This window comes from Mandrillus leucophaeus, unplaced genomic scaffold (assembly GCF_000951045.1).
Source record: "Mandrillus leucophaeus isolate KB7577 unplaced genomic scaffold, Mleu.le_1.0 Scaffold411, whole genome shotgun sequence".
NCBI classification, from domain to species: domain Eukaryota; kingdom Metazoa; phylum Chordata; class Mammalia; order Primates; family Cercopithecidae; genus Mandrillus; species Mandrillus leucophaeus.
Genome location: NW_012104377.1, coordinates 352,792 through 366,286, shown reverse-complemented (window position 1 = coordinate 366,286; position 13,495 = coordinate 352,792). Strand labels below are relative to the sequence as shown.

General features: G+C 44.7%; 1 protein-coding gene across 3 annotated transcripts in view; it reads left to right on the top strand.

The window, feature by feature from the left end:
• The window catches only part of NRP2 (neuropilin 2), a 112,677-nt gene extending 105,018 nt beyond the window's left edge, over window positions 1–7,659 (top strand). For 2 of the 3 annotated variants that reach the window (XM_011992467.1, XM_011992466.1), the window contains exons 16-17: window positions 4,670–4,720; window positions 6,870–7,659. In XM_011992467.1, the coding sequence (XP_011847857.1) occupies window positions 4,670–4,720; window positions 6,870–7,171 (353 nt within the window). In that variant the 3' untranslated portion in view covers window positions 7,172–7,659. The remainder of the gene's footprint in view (window positions 1–4,669; window positions 4,721–6,869) is intronic. The other variant, XM_011992468.1, reaches the window with a different exon arrangement.
• Window positions 7,660–13,495: the final 5,836 nt, after the last annotated feature.

Below are 13,495 nucleotides of genomic sequence, written 5' to 3'. Positions count from 1 at the left end.
TTACAATGCAGGAAGTAAACAGTGTCAAGGCCAATACGCTCACAGTAGAAACAGCGAAGGCTGTGAATTTTCTGTAAGAAACTGCAGAAAAGCAAACTAATGAAGGAATGCTAATCCCAAATAATCCTAACTTAGAAGAAGGAAGAAAATGAGAGAGACAGGAAAGATAAAAAGTGTGTGTGTGTGTGTGTGTCACAGAAAGAGAGAGTGAGAGAGAGAATGGAAAGGGCCATGAGAGAGGGCCTTCTTATTTGAGGACTAAATCATACTCAGTAGGAATTTCCAGGCAGCAGGTTGGAGTGTCTTGGGGTGTGTCTCCTGAGCATCATGTGTGGTCTTACACTACCAGGCAGTGTTCCAGGGAGAAGCTTATTTCATTAGAAGAGGTTGGGTTTGTGACTCGGTATGGCTGTTCACCTTTTGTGCCATAGTGTTGCAATTTATTGACAAACACACTAGAGAATATTTGACTCTTCTAGGGTGGAGGGTGTTTCTGGAATAGTCCTGTGGGTGTTTTCATAACTAGTCACCCTGGTCTCTCATTCCAAAAAATCAGGACAACAGATGAGTGAGACATTGAATCATGCTTCACCGTGTACCTACTCTGTCTCTTGATGATGCGAGAAGGGACACTGACCAAAACAAGGTGACTTTTTGGCCTGAGACTGATCTCCATATGAAAATGACCAGAGTTTTGTGAAGTTGGGTTGTGTTTGTTTTTAAGCAGTAGACACCGTGCCCACTTGATTACTCAAGCTCTGTAAAACCCCTTCTAGTCATTCATTTGGAGTTGACCTCTTTCTCTCACTATGCTGTCTGCAACAGCTAGGGAAGGGGATAGGTGTTAGGGATTGGGAGGGCAGAGATCTGACTCTCACATAGATATATGCAAGGTGGGAGATTTGTGGCAAAGCAAGGCGATCTCTTTGAATTCCTTGATGAGCCTGATATGAATGAATGCAAGCCCAAAGACAAGAGATTGGGTGCCATGTTTGAAAGCATTTCTATCAATCAGACAGATAAAGGAGAAAGAAATCTCCCAATGCCCAACTTGCAGTAGCCTCAATTCCAAAGTATCCTGCTCCCCACTCCCACATTTTCCTTCCTGGTAGTGGCCCAAGTTCATTTGCCCAGTCCCTGCCCTGCACTCCAGCAGCACTTTGGAGTCCTCTCCACAATGCCTCGCTTTCTTTCATGCTAATTTGGCATGGGTGAGTCTTCACTTCCCAACCACACTGAAGGGCTTTGATGGTAGACACCTGGTCCCTTACATCTTTATTTTCCAAAGTCCTCAATTTGTCTCCCAGCCATGCAGTAAGCCCTCTTACTAAGTTGGTGTTAGGTTGGTTAGTTGGTTAATGAAAACTGCCCTTTGAAGAACAATGTAATTTAGTTTCCTGCTCTGGGTGATGCCTATCATGGAAAGCATGAAACCCCAAATTTCAGATCCCCACATCTTCAAGTTCATGAGAAGCCCCTCAAAGCCCTACTCCATCAGAGTAGTGAGCGAGTGAAACAGGCAACCAAAGTGTGTATCCAGTCAACCTGGATCTGAGATAAGGCAGACTCTTTTATCTTATTAGAAGGGGGCAGTAGGGATATGGTAGTAGTTACAGTGCCCCAGCCACACCCAAAGAACTTGAATGCAGACTGGGGATCTACCCTGGCCCTAATACAATATTTGAGAGTATTTGTAGTCAGGCTGACCTGAAACTGAATCCACACAGGGGCCTAGAAGGAAACAGGGTCATGGGAGCACAAAGGTTGAAAGCAGAACTTGTGTGGGTGGTAAGATCCCTTCCTGACCTGCATTCTTCTAGAGGTGCGGCCCATTCCACTCTCCCGAGCCCATCTCACACTCACAAACACACGCATCCACTAAAACAGAGTTCTGGAAGTTCTTCTCCAAGTTTTCCCCATTGAAAACAAAATTCTGAGTCCCTGGTTCCTTTCTCCCACTCTCTCCTGATGTCTGCCCTGACTTCGGCAGCTAGGTCCGCCATCCTGCGGCTGCCATTTCCCCTTTCCAGGGAGCTGCTGCCTCTACCCTCTGCCTTGGGCCCCTAGTTCATCATTCTCCCTCCTGCCTCCCAGAGGCCAGTAGCTTTACCCCTTGGTTTTCCTGGTAGCCACTTACCTGCCGCACCTTGCCTTTTCTTTGCTAGAACTACAGGGACCTGGTGAGAGAACCACATTCCTTCCTGCCAGCCTCCTAAGGAAACAGGCTGCAGTTTACCTACCAGGCTAAACAGAAAAGGAAAGTGGCCGGCAAAGGGCAAAGATGCTTTTGAGAGAGAGAAAGCTCTTAATCAAACACAGATATCAAGAATATTAGCAAGGGGACTAGAGAAAATTGCTATCAAAGTAAATGGTTTTTTGTACAAATGTTCCCTTTATTTGTGTTTTCCCCAGTGTGCTGTTCTTTCTTTAAGGCTTGGTGAACAGATGCGTTTTTGAAAATGTTGATTAACTTATCCTTTTTTTGACCCCCTTCCCACTCACTCAAACTCAGGGGAGCAGTGATTATACAAAAAGCCAAGTCAAGCCACTAAAGTGTTCTTCTTCACCTTAAGTAGCCTTTGATTCTCCAGGTGCAGAAATCTCAGCTGCATCTGGGCAATTGATTTCATTGAGTCTTAGAAATGGGCCAATTCTTAGGAAATCATCTCATCCAGTCCTCAACCTCCAGAGACAAGAGGCTGTGATCTCCTGGGATAAAATGTTCTCAAAATCATTAGCATCCTTTTACCCTTTTTCCTTCAAGATCAATGCCACATTCACCCCTTTCCAGCCAGTGATCTATGGTATCCTAAGACTTCTTTGAGGGTGTGAGATGGAGCAAGAGGGCACTCCAGCCTCCAAGAATTCATCACATCCTTGGCAAAAACAAGATCCCTAAAAGCAAGCATAGGATTTGGCCCAGGAGTCACTGGCAGGAGCCCCATGGTTCTCATCCTAGGCTAATTCACCTATTCTTATCCAGTGTTCTGCCTCTTTTACTGGTGAAGATGTTAAGACATATGAGTGGCCCATCAAACCAATTAATTGTTGGAAATGTGACGGTTTTCTTCCATGTTGGTTTTTTTTTTTTTTTTTTCATACGGAAAAAAACCCTCTGGGTTGACTTTCACAAGCTCAATTTGATCCCTGTGACAAACACCACCTGCCTCCTGTTGATTCATGTTCACATTTCCCTTCCAAGGAAACAACCTGCTCTGTTGGGGCCTGGAGAAGAATGCAGGGAGTGGGCATTTAGGTGGGGAGGCTGGCGTGGCCTGCAGGTGCCAATTGCTGTGCTTTAAACATTCCAGGAATGGGCTGGAGTTATGGAGGATTGGTGCCACATGGCATCAATCTTTTCAAGTGGGGTCTTGGCAAGTTGTTTTGTGCATCCCTTACTAGTGACCGAGGGGGATGAGAATGTACTTTAGCACTCTGGCCAGAAATGAGGACTTCTAAGATGATTAAAACCATGGCCTCCAGGAAAAGACTGAATTTCAAGTGTGATAGTGATGGATCAATGCTCAGTTCAGATCATGGTCAAGTAGATCTTCCCTGAGATATAGTGCTGATGAGGGAAGCTTTCAGGATGGTCTAAAGTTCTTTTTCTCCCTCTTGTCTGATACTTCAGCCATTTGAGATTTTGATTTTCTTTTAAGCCTTGATTTTTGGATTTCAATTTAGAGTAGTGACTTCAAGATTGTTATCTGACTTGGTGGAACAAAACTCTGAAAGGGCCATACACATTCACTGGGGCTGTCTTGAGCTGGCAGCTTGGAAAGGCATAATTAGCTTGTGAGATAGGAAGAAATGGTAAGATGCTGCTGTTCCCATGCATTTGATGTTCTCTATTAATGTTTTACCATTTCAGACAGAAAATTTTCATTGGTTCTGTTTTCTATAAGTTGGACAGCACAGTGAGATAGAGAGACCTGTATTATCACCCTCCCAAATTATCATGAAAAAGAAAGAGATAGACAGTGATAATACTGGAGAAAATTCATAGTAAATTAACTTAGTCTGGCTAGTCAGATTGGATGCCCATCTTTGATCTATTCTAAACCATGGAGAAAGCCAATAGGAAAAATAGACTTGGGAAGAAGGATGAGAGATATTAGCACAGATATGTGAAGGTCAACAGGCATTACGACATGCCTTCCGTTTCTGCTCTTAAATTAAAACATATAATGATGAAACAAGACTTCCTTAAACTACCATATGTTTACATGAAATCCAGAGGATAAAGACTCTGATGATTTTGTGCCCTCTGAGATGTGTGCCTATGAAGAGGTGCAGCATGCTATACTAAATGGACATCCCAGTAAAGGCAGCTGCTGTTGGGCATAAGATGCCATTGAAGGTGCCTTAAATGAAACCAGTGTTCCTAATGAATGCCAGTCATTGAAAAGGCACAGTGGTAGGGGTTGCTTGGCACTGAAGACCCAGAGTTTCTTCTTACTTCTGTGTTACTGGTTGTGGTTGGTGGAAGATACAGGTCATATGAAGGAGAACAATCCAGTAATGTCCATACTGAATGATCTAGAAGTGGAGGTGATTCTCTAGCTGCCTGCCAGAATGGGGAGTCATTCTCATAAAGATTGCCTCCCTGCCTTTTAGCCATGGTGATAGAACTTGTTATTAACTTGTTTTTATTTTCTTTATATTATAGTGGACATCCCAGAAATACATGAGAGAGAAGGATATGAAGACGAAATTGATGGTGAGTATTGTTATGATTTAGCAGGTAATCGTGAAATTCAAGTTTGGTTATAAAGACGTCAACAAAAATAATGCCCAGGGTATGGGAGGGCCAAAATTTAGAACTATCAGTCAGAAATATATAAAAGAATCTGGAGAAAAATGAGGGAACCATCAATGGGTCTGCCAGGGTCAACTTTAGAGGTTTAGAAAGTATATTGAGTTCCCTCTGCTTAATCTGAAACAGATCCCCTCTTTCCAGAAACTTGTTACCTGGATGGACTTCAAATCTGAATAAACCCTTTACAAGTGAAAGATCAGCTCCTCTATATGTATCATTGCCTGAGTCTTTTGACCTTCTCCCAAAAATGGCCTGAGTAAATGAGCATAATGTGAATATTCTCCCAGACCTGCTGTGGTTTCTGGTTCCCTGGCTTGGGGGGAACCTTCCTCACACTATTCAAGATTCCAATTCGGAGCTTGTTGCAAGATTTAGGTTTCTTTTTCACACTGACCATCTCGTATCTTTATATTTATTCCAAGCTCTATTTTTTCACTGCAAATACACATACTTCAAGAGGCTAGAGGGCTGCTGAGCAAATATGTAGATGTAATTTCTTCCCTCAACTCGTAATAGCACAGGTCTCTCTCTGGGCTTCTCTGCATGCCAGAGTCGATCTCCAACAGACTCAACAGCAAGATTCCACTTAAAGAATAACTGTAGACTAAGATTTATGCATTTAAGAAGAACAGTTTATAGAGCAGCTGCTTTTAACCTGCCCTTAATCAGAAACTTCATGCGTAGTTATAGAAACTGGAACGACTCACCCAAACAGCACCTTGTTAACTGACTGCAGACTCTCCCTGCAAACCCAGTCCAGCACTCCTTTTATGGGCAAAAGTGCATGACCAACCTACACGGAGAGACTGCAGTGGATCAGGCAGAGGCACACTGGGATGGAGTAGAAAGGGCAATGGGTAAGGAGACAGAAAGCCTGATTTCCATTCCTACTTTAACTGCTTGCTAAGTCCCGCGACCTGGAGTGAGTTACCTAGTCACTTAATTTCTTTAAACCTCAGTTTCCTCACCTATTAAAATATATATAATATCCTACCTTCTTCATGGGATTATTAGGAGATTTCAAAAAATGATGCCCAGATATGGGCATGCCTTATCCACACTATAGAAACGTAATTAGATTAGTCTGCTAGGGCTTCCAGAACAGAGTACCACCGACTGGGTGGCTTACAACAGACATATATTTTCTCACAGTTCTGGAGGCTAGAAATTTAAGATCGAGGTGTGGGCAGGGTTGGTTCTTTCTGAGGGCTGTGAGAAAGAATCTATTCTAGCTCTTTCTCCTTGACTTGGAGACGGCCATTTTCCTGTTCATACGAAATTATCTCGTGTGTGTCTCAGAATTTCCCCTTTTTCTAAGGATACTACTCTTATGGGATAAAGGCCCACCCTCATGACCTTATTTTACTTGATAACCTCTGTAAAGGCCTTATCTCCAAATAAGGTGGTGAGGGTTAGAACTTTGACATGAATTTAAGTGGCTGAGAAGGGGATACAGTTCAACCCGTAACAATAAGGCATGATGCCTTATTATTAAAGGAGGTCTGGTGGCTGGGGAAAATCTGCTGCTTATATGGCCAGGAATGCCAAATTAGGAAACTCATCATGTGCAAATAGTCCCAGACTGTCCTTTCATTAGCTTGAGGTTGGAAAGGAGGGATGTAGAGGTCTCCTTGAACACAAAGCCATCCCAGGTGCTGCAGAGCCACCCCAAAGGTGCTGTTAAAATCAGAGCTTACCTAGTGTAAGTCAAATTATTTAAATATTGGGTACTTTGTACTTACTATGTGCCAGACACCAAGCACTTTACAAATATTAGTTCATGTAATCCTCCTAACAACCCAGTTGAGGCAGATTTTACTGTTATCCCCATTTGAAAGAGGAGAAAACTGAAGCAAAGAGAGGTTCAATAGCTTGCCCAAAGTTACACAGCTAGGATGTGGCGAGGCTGGACTTTGAACCCAGGCAGACTAATTCCAGAGCTGCTGCTGCTACTGCTGTGCTCTGAAGAGCCTCTGGGCTGGGGAGGCTCAGTCACTTCACCCTGACATAGGCAGTGCCTGCAATCTCTCGTGTATTTTATGTATTGCAGATGAATATGAGGTGGACTGGAGCAATTCTTCTGCAACTTCAGGGTCTGGCGCCCCCTCGACTGACAAAGAAAAGAGCTGGCTGTACACGCTGGATCCCATCCTCATCACCATCATTGCCATGAGCTCGCTGGGTGTCCTCCTGGGGGCCACCTGTGCAGGCCTCCTGCTCTACTGCACCTGTTCCTACTCGGGCCTGAGCTCCCGCAGCTGCACCACGCTGGAGAACTACAACTTCGAGCTCTATGACGGCCTTAAACACAAGGTCAAGATGAACCACCAGAAGTGCTGCTCTGAGGCATGACATATTGCACCTGAATCCTATCTGACGTTTCATTCCAGCAAGAGGGGCTGGGGAAGATTACATTTTTTTTTCCTTTGGAAACTGAATGCCATAATCTCGATCAAACCGATCCAGAATACCGAAGGTATGGACAGGACAGAAAAGCGAGTCACAGGAGGAAGGGAGATGCAGCCACACAGGGGATAATTACCCCCCTAGGACCGCGGTGGCTAAGTCATTGCAGGAACAGGGCCGTGTTCTCTGCTGGGACAAAACAGGAGCTCATCTCTTTGGGGTCACAGTTCTATTTTGTTTGTGAGTTTGTATTATTATTATTATTATATTTTATTTCTTTGGTCTGTGAGCAACTCAAAGAGGCAGAAGAGAACGACTTTTCCAGTATAGAAGCGGAGCAGTGATGATTATTCTCCGCTTTCTCTTTCTAATCAACACTTGAAAAGCAAAGTGTCGTTTCAGCCTTTCCATCTTTACAAACAAAACTCAAAAAAAGCCGTCCAGCTTATCCCATCCTCTGATTGTCTTATGACTTAAGGGATTTACTGTGGTGTAGGTTCTGCCAGCCAACCCTACAAGCTGCCGTTTCCAGTCCTAGCATTTAAGTAGGATGTTGTTGCCTTTAACTTTTTTTATCCAGGGGAAAATTGCCATTTTAGGGTCAGCATGAACAGCTCTTTCTTGTATGCGATTTAAAACAAACCGGAAAGGAAACTTCACACGTCAAAATCCATAGAAGCGCCCGGATGAGCCTTAAAGTGCTTTGTGAGTGAATAGGAGCCATTCGCTAATTCTAGACCCACAGTGTCTGGTGGTGGGGCTTCCCTTGTGGGGCTTCTGGTGGTGGTTTTGCCTTTTCTTTTCCCTCCTCCATGTTCTTCTAAAACATATACATATATACACACACACACACACATTTTTCAGGTCTCTAAGCCCCTCGAAGCAGCGTTGTGTGATATTCTCAGAGACAGGGGAAAATAGAGGGAAAAATAGACTGTTGGTATGTTTTTCCCATCAATGAGATACTGTAACTGGTCACCACTGGACGGGAAGGAGAACAGTGGAGAGGGAAAGAGAAGCCCAACCTCTGTGATCCTATGAGGGCCAAGGCTGAGCAGTGTAGACAGAGACCCTTTGAAATGCATTTGTCTCTCGAATAGGCTAGTAAACACTGACTTCTCCTTTGGGTTACAACCACCATTTCAACCTTTCGGGAGAGTCAGAGCTAGGATGTACAAGAACTGACTCTAACCAGAAGTCTGCAAGTACTGTGGACAAGAATGCTAACCACACTGCTTCAACCTTGAGAGACCTAGGTTCTCACACACATGCACACACACATGCACGCATGCATGCACACCAATTTATGTGTTTTTTTATTAAGTGCCTTGAAAAAATGAAGAAAAATGTATTTTCCCTCTATGTAAAAATTAGTGAATATCTTACGAATTAAGGCATTCCTCTTTCCCTAATCCCGATGGCTCCATTCCCAAGTACCCCAACTCACCACTGATCCTACTAAAGGAATGAGCCCTGCTACCCAAGTGGTAGTCATAGCCCTAGATGACTCTCAACTACTCTTCAAAGGGAGGCATCAGGAATAGAATGAAACTGTGTGAAGGATAAGATTGTTCGCATCAAGGTCCAAATCTTGATTTCATATTAACGCCTAAGGATTGCCTGTGTGCTGGAAATATATTTGAAACTCAAACAGTATGCCCAGCCTATTGCATATCAATGTCAGACCATTTTTGCTGCTATGGTCACCCACAATTTCATTTGTCTTATACCCAGGTGAAAGGGGAAGGGTGAATGGGACTGGCTGGTTCCTTTAAATGTTAACTTATGGAAATGCTAGTTCAAATGGTAATGTCACAGTGTTTTGTATGCAGAGAGCAAAGTTCAACCAACAGCTATTTATTCATGTGTGTGTGTCTTTGCGCCTTTGAGTTCTCTGTATCTACTGTGTATGTGAATGGTCATGTGGGACTCAGTGGTGGTGTTGTGACTTTGACCTAGGGCCGAGTGTCACAACTGATCTTGGCATTCGGCACTCATTGGCACAGTGGTAGTTAGAGGTGAAAAGTAGAGCTGTCAAGCCCAAGGGCTTAGCTTTAGGGCTCCCCAAGTTGGACCCACAGCAGAAGCAAGATTTTAACGAGCCCCTTCCCTCTTCACCCTCCCATGATGCTCAGTGTTCAGAAAGCTGGTAAATCCTAGGGATTTCCAGAAGTAGCCTGCAGAAGAAGATAAGTTTGAAAGCCTACTCCAGCAGTCTTGATGCTCTTATGCCCAGTGAGCCATTTTACAGTTCTCCAAAGTCTAGCCCTGTCTCAGACCTGCACTTCACCTCTAAGTTATGTACAACTCAACTTGCATCCCTCTAAAAGTCCTATATCCATATTCACCTTTGGGTGATTGGAGGCCCTGAGTGGGTCTTGAATGCTAAACAGAAGCAGGGTACACAGGGCTACATGTAGATACCTCACCAAAGCTGGAGGCTGGTCTGTTGTAAGACAGAAAGAAAGACAGCTGGGCCCAATTTTGACTTGGCCAGGGCACACCTTGGTGTGTTTGTTATCTTTATCTGTGGGTAGGCTAACTGACCCATCTCCTTGAGTCATTCCCTTCGGGAAACCCCACTCCCAATATTGATCTCCTTTTTGCCTTGTACTAAATGACATATTACCTCCACACTCTCCCGGACTAGGCGGTCAACAGGGCCACAGGGTTGCTTTCTGTCTTTGGTGGGGCAGGGGAGTTGACAGGGATGAGGGTCCAAGGAATAAGCATGAATGACAAGAAACAAGGGAAAGAGTTAACCTGTCACATAGTAGGTTAACTTTTCCAGGGTTTGCAGTTAAAGGTATTCGACCATTCGCTGGCTGAGCCAGATCACGGGAACTTGAGAGCTTTTACTGTGATTCTTCAATGTAAAAAAACAAACAACAATGTCAAACTGTGTTTATATGATTTGTATAAAGCCTTTTTAAGATTACTATTTAAATAAACATTATACCAGAGATATTTTTCTGTATCATTTTTTTTGTTGTTGTTGTTTGTTTTGTTTTGTTTTGTTTTTCCTGCCTTGTCTTCATTGGAGACAAACAGATCCGGGATAAGGGTGACCAAATTGTCCCACTTTGCCTGAGACTTTTTCTGGTTTTTGGCACTGAATGTCCTGTTGAAACAGGATAGTTCCCTTGACCCCTTCACAGGACTCATGACAGGTGGCTTGCTTACTCAGCCTGCAGCTCTCAACCCCTTGTGGGAGGGGGAGAACACAGGAGAGTAGGTCCAGAGACCAGGATGAGCCCTTTTGGGCAACCAGCAGGAGCAGAACTCTATGTGGGCCCGTGGCAGAGTCTAGGGGTTGCCCATGACCCCTGGAACCCCAAAGGGCATATGTTACAGTGTGATCTTTTAGCTTTGCCGTCCATGGATGCCTTAAGTGTTAAACAGCTCAGTGTAGGGTCCCGGTGACAGCCTCTTGCACCTGCAGTCGGGTTGCTGTCTAGCATCCAAGAGGAATGAAGTTTCACAAACAAATTTGAGGGTGGTGAATGTGGAAGATTTTACTGAGTGGTGGAAGTGGCTCTCAGTGGGATGGGGAGCTGGAAAGGGGATAGAGTGGGAAGGTGGTCTTCTCCTGTAGTTTGGCCATCCCTGGCTGAACTCTTCTTCAAGGTCCCACTATCAAACTGTCCCTCTGAAGTCAAGCTGCTCCTCTCCAACATCTGGCTGCTGCTTCTCTCCTTCTCTGCCACTCTGCTGCTCTGCTGGTGGGGCCTGGGGTTTTTATGGGTACAGGATGGAGGACAGGGCAGGCCAGGGTGGTTTTGGAAAAGGCAACATTCAGGCAGGAAAACAAGAATGTATGTTCTCACTTTGGGCCGCAGGTACCAAAGAAGAGGGTGGTACCGTTTGTCTGAGTCAGCTTGGTATAACAGGCTACCACAGACTCAGTGGCTTAAACAACAGATATACATTTCTTACAGTTCTGGAGGCTGAGAAGTCCAAGATCAAGGCAACAACAGATTCAGTGTCTGATGAGGGCTGTCTTCCTAGCTTTTAGATGGCTGCCTTTTCTCTGTGTGCTCACCTGGCCTTTCCATGGAGAGAGATCTTTCTGTTTTCTTCTTCTAATAAGAGCACTAATCCCATAAAGAGGGTGGGACCTAATGACCCACCTCATGACCTAATCTAAACATAATTACCTCCCAAAGGTCTCAGATCCTCATACCATCAAAATGGTAGTTGAGGCTTTGATATATGAATTTTAGAAGGACACAAACATTCAGTCCATAATAACCCTCAATCCTGGGCAAACTAAGATGGTAAGTCATCCTCTTGGGATAATGTTTCTTCTCAGCATTTGAAGCAGTAGGCTGATGGGCTGGTTGGCTTCTTATAAAATGAAGATAGTGTGGGAATGGGTGATGGGCCATCTGGCCAGATGGGCTACTTTAACTCAGAGTCCTGCCTGGTAGACTTCAGAGGCTGTGACCCCTACAAACTCTTCCTCCCTGGACATCACCAGGCCCTGCAATTTTAGATTATTTGCTCCTTCCTTTGTGGTTAAACTCTTGATTGTCAATGTTTCTGGTGGTTTCAGCATCTGTGATGGTGCTTCTCAAAGTGTGGTTCCTGGCCAGCAGTGTTAGCATCATTGGGGAACTTGTCAGAGGAGATGTATATGCTTAGGTTCCATTCCAGATCTACTGAATCAGAAACTCTGGGGGTGAGGTCTAGGGATTTGTGCTTCAGCAAAGCCCACCAGGGGAATCTGATGCTCTTTCAAATTTAAGAATCATTGTTCCAGGAGAAACGAAAATGTTTGTATCCTCCTAAAATTCCTACAGCAAATCCTCAACCCCCATTGTGATGGTATTAGACAGTGGGGTCTTTGGGAGGTAATTATGTTTAGGTCATGAGGTGGGTCATTAGGTCCCACCCTCATGATGGGATTAGTGCCTTTAGTGGAAGAACTATCCTGGCCTCAGGTGACTGAGTGATTGAGGACCTTTTCACCCACTGGTTATTGGATTCAAAACATACCAGATTTGGGCCAGTGAAAGCTAAAGGAAGCCAAGTATGCTCTTACGTAGTACAATAAGTTCCCAGGCAAGGAGGAGGGAAGCACTTCATTATGAACCTCCCTCCCCATGGAAGCTCTGAACCTGAGCCAAATTTGCCGCCATCCTGAGGCTCTGTTCACCCTGAAAAGGAAATCTGTTTCAGTCATTTATTTAAGAAATGTTTTTAAGCAGTTGCTGATTTTGTAAGCTCTTGGAGCTTTCACTCAGGGAGGGGGACAGGAGGCAAACAGCCAAACTCAAGAGCATGATCAACAAAGGAGAAGGACTGGAGATGGGGCTGGGAAGGCGAAGGGCCAGGGCACACTGCACCTTAAGGCTTCAGTGAGGAAGTACTCTCTCTTCTGTATCATTCTTCCGCTCTTTTTAATTTATAAAAAAGGGCAGCCCCCAGTACCACTCATTCCTCACTGACCAATAAGGTTACCACAGTCAAATCTCTGCAATTTCCATCTTTGCCCCTCCTGTGATCTTACAATGTCTTGTGTGTCCTGGGATGCCTGCTTCTATGGTAGTATTGACCCTAGCAACAATAACAGGTTAAAACAAAAGCAAATTTCTTCTTTCCTTTAGTTGAGCTTTTGGATAGTTTTAAAGCCCTAATAAACTAATAATATCTCCTGGTCCCTAGCCAGCAAGTGTTTACATAAGACCTTTTTTTTTTTCCTAATGTACATCCTTCTGGAAATGTTTACATGAAACTCAGGGGAGGCAGGCAGGCCAGTGAAATGAGGTTGGAACAGAACCACGGTTGAAGAAAACAGGACCCATCTGGATGCAGAGGCCACCTTTGCCCCTGCGATGTTGGTGGTGTTGATGGGGGTGTGGGAGGGAACCTGAAGAGGTTGAAAGATGACTCAATTTCAGTTCTCACAGCCTTCAGGCTCTAATCCCAGGCTGAGCTAAACAAAACTCTTGGGAAAAATATCTCTCTACCGGGGGATAAAGGGTGTGAGATGGGGAGTGGGGTGGTGGGAAGCGGGTGATGGTCAGAAGAGCAAATGCACCCAGTGGTGGTGGGGGCTGAGAGCTACCTCGCTGTCACCCTAGGGGCTCACAGTAACTTAACAGTCATTCCCATCAACACAATGGGAAGAGTCCTAGAAGGTTACACATCGCCCCAGGCTGAGGCAAAGGCAGGGCTTGCCCCTGAATTCCTATCTCAGAACTCCTGAGCCACCTTCGCAGCTGCCCACCACACCTTCCAAGGCTGGTCCTCTTTCTTCCTGAGTTT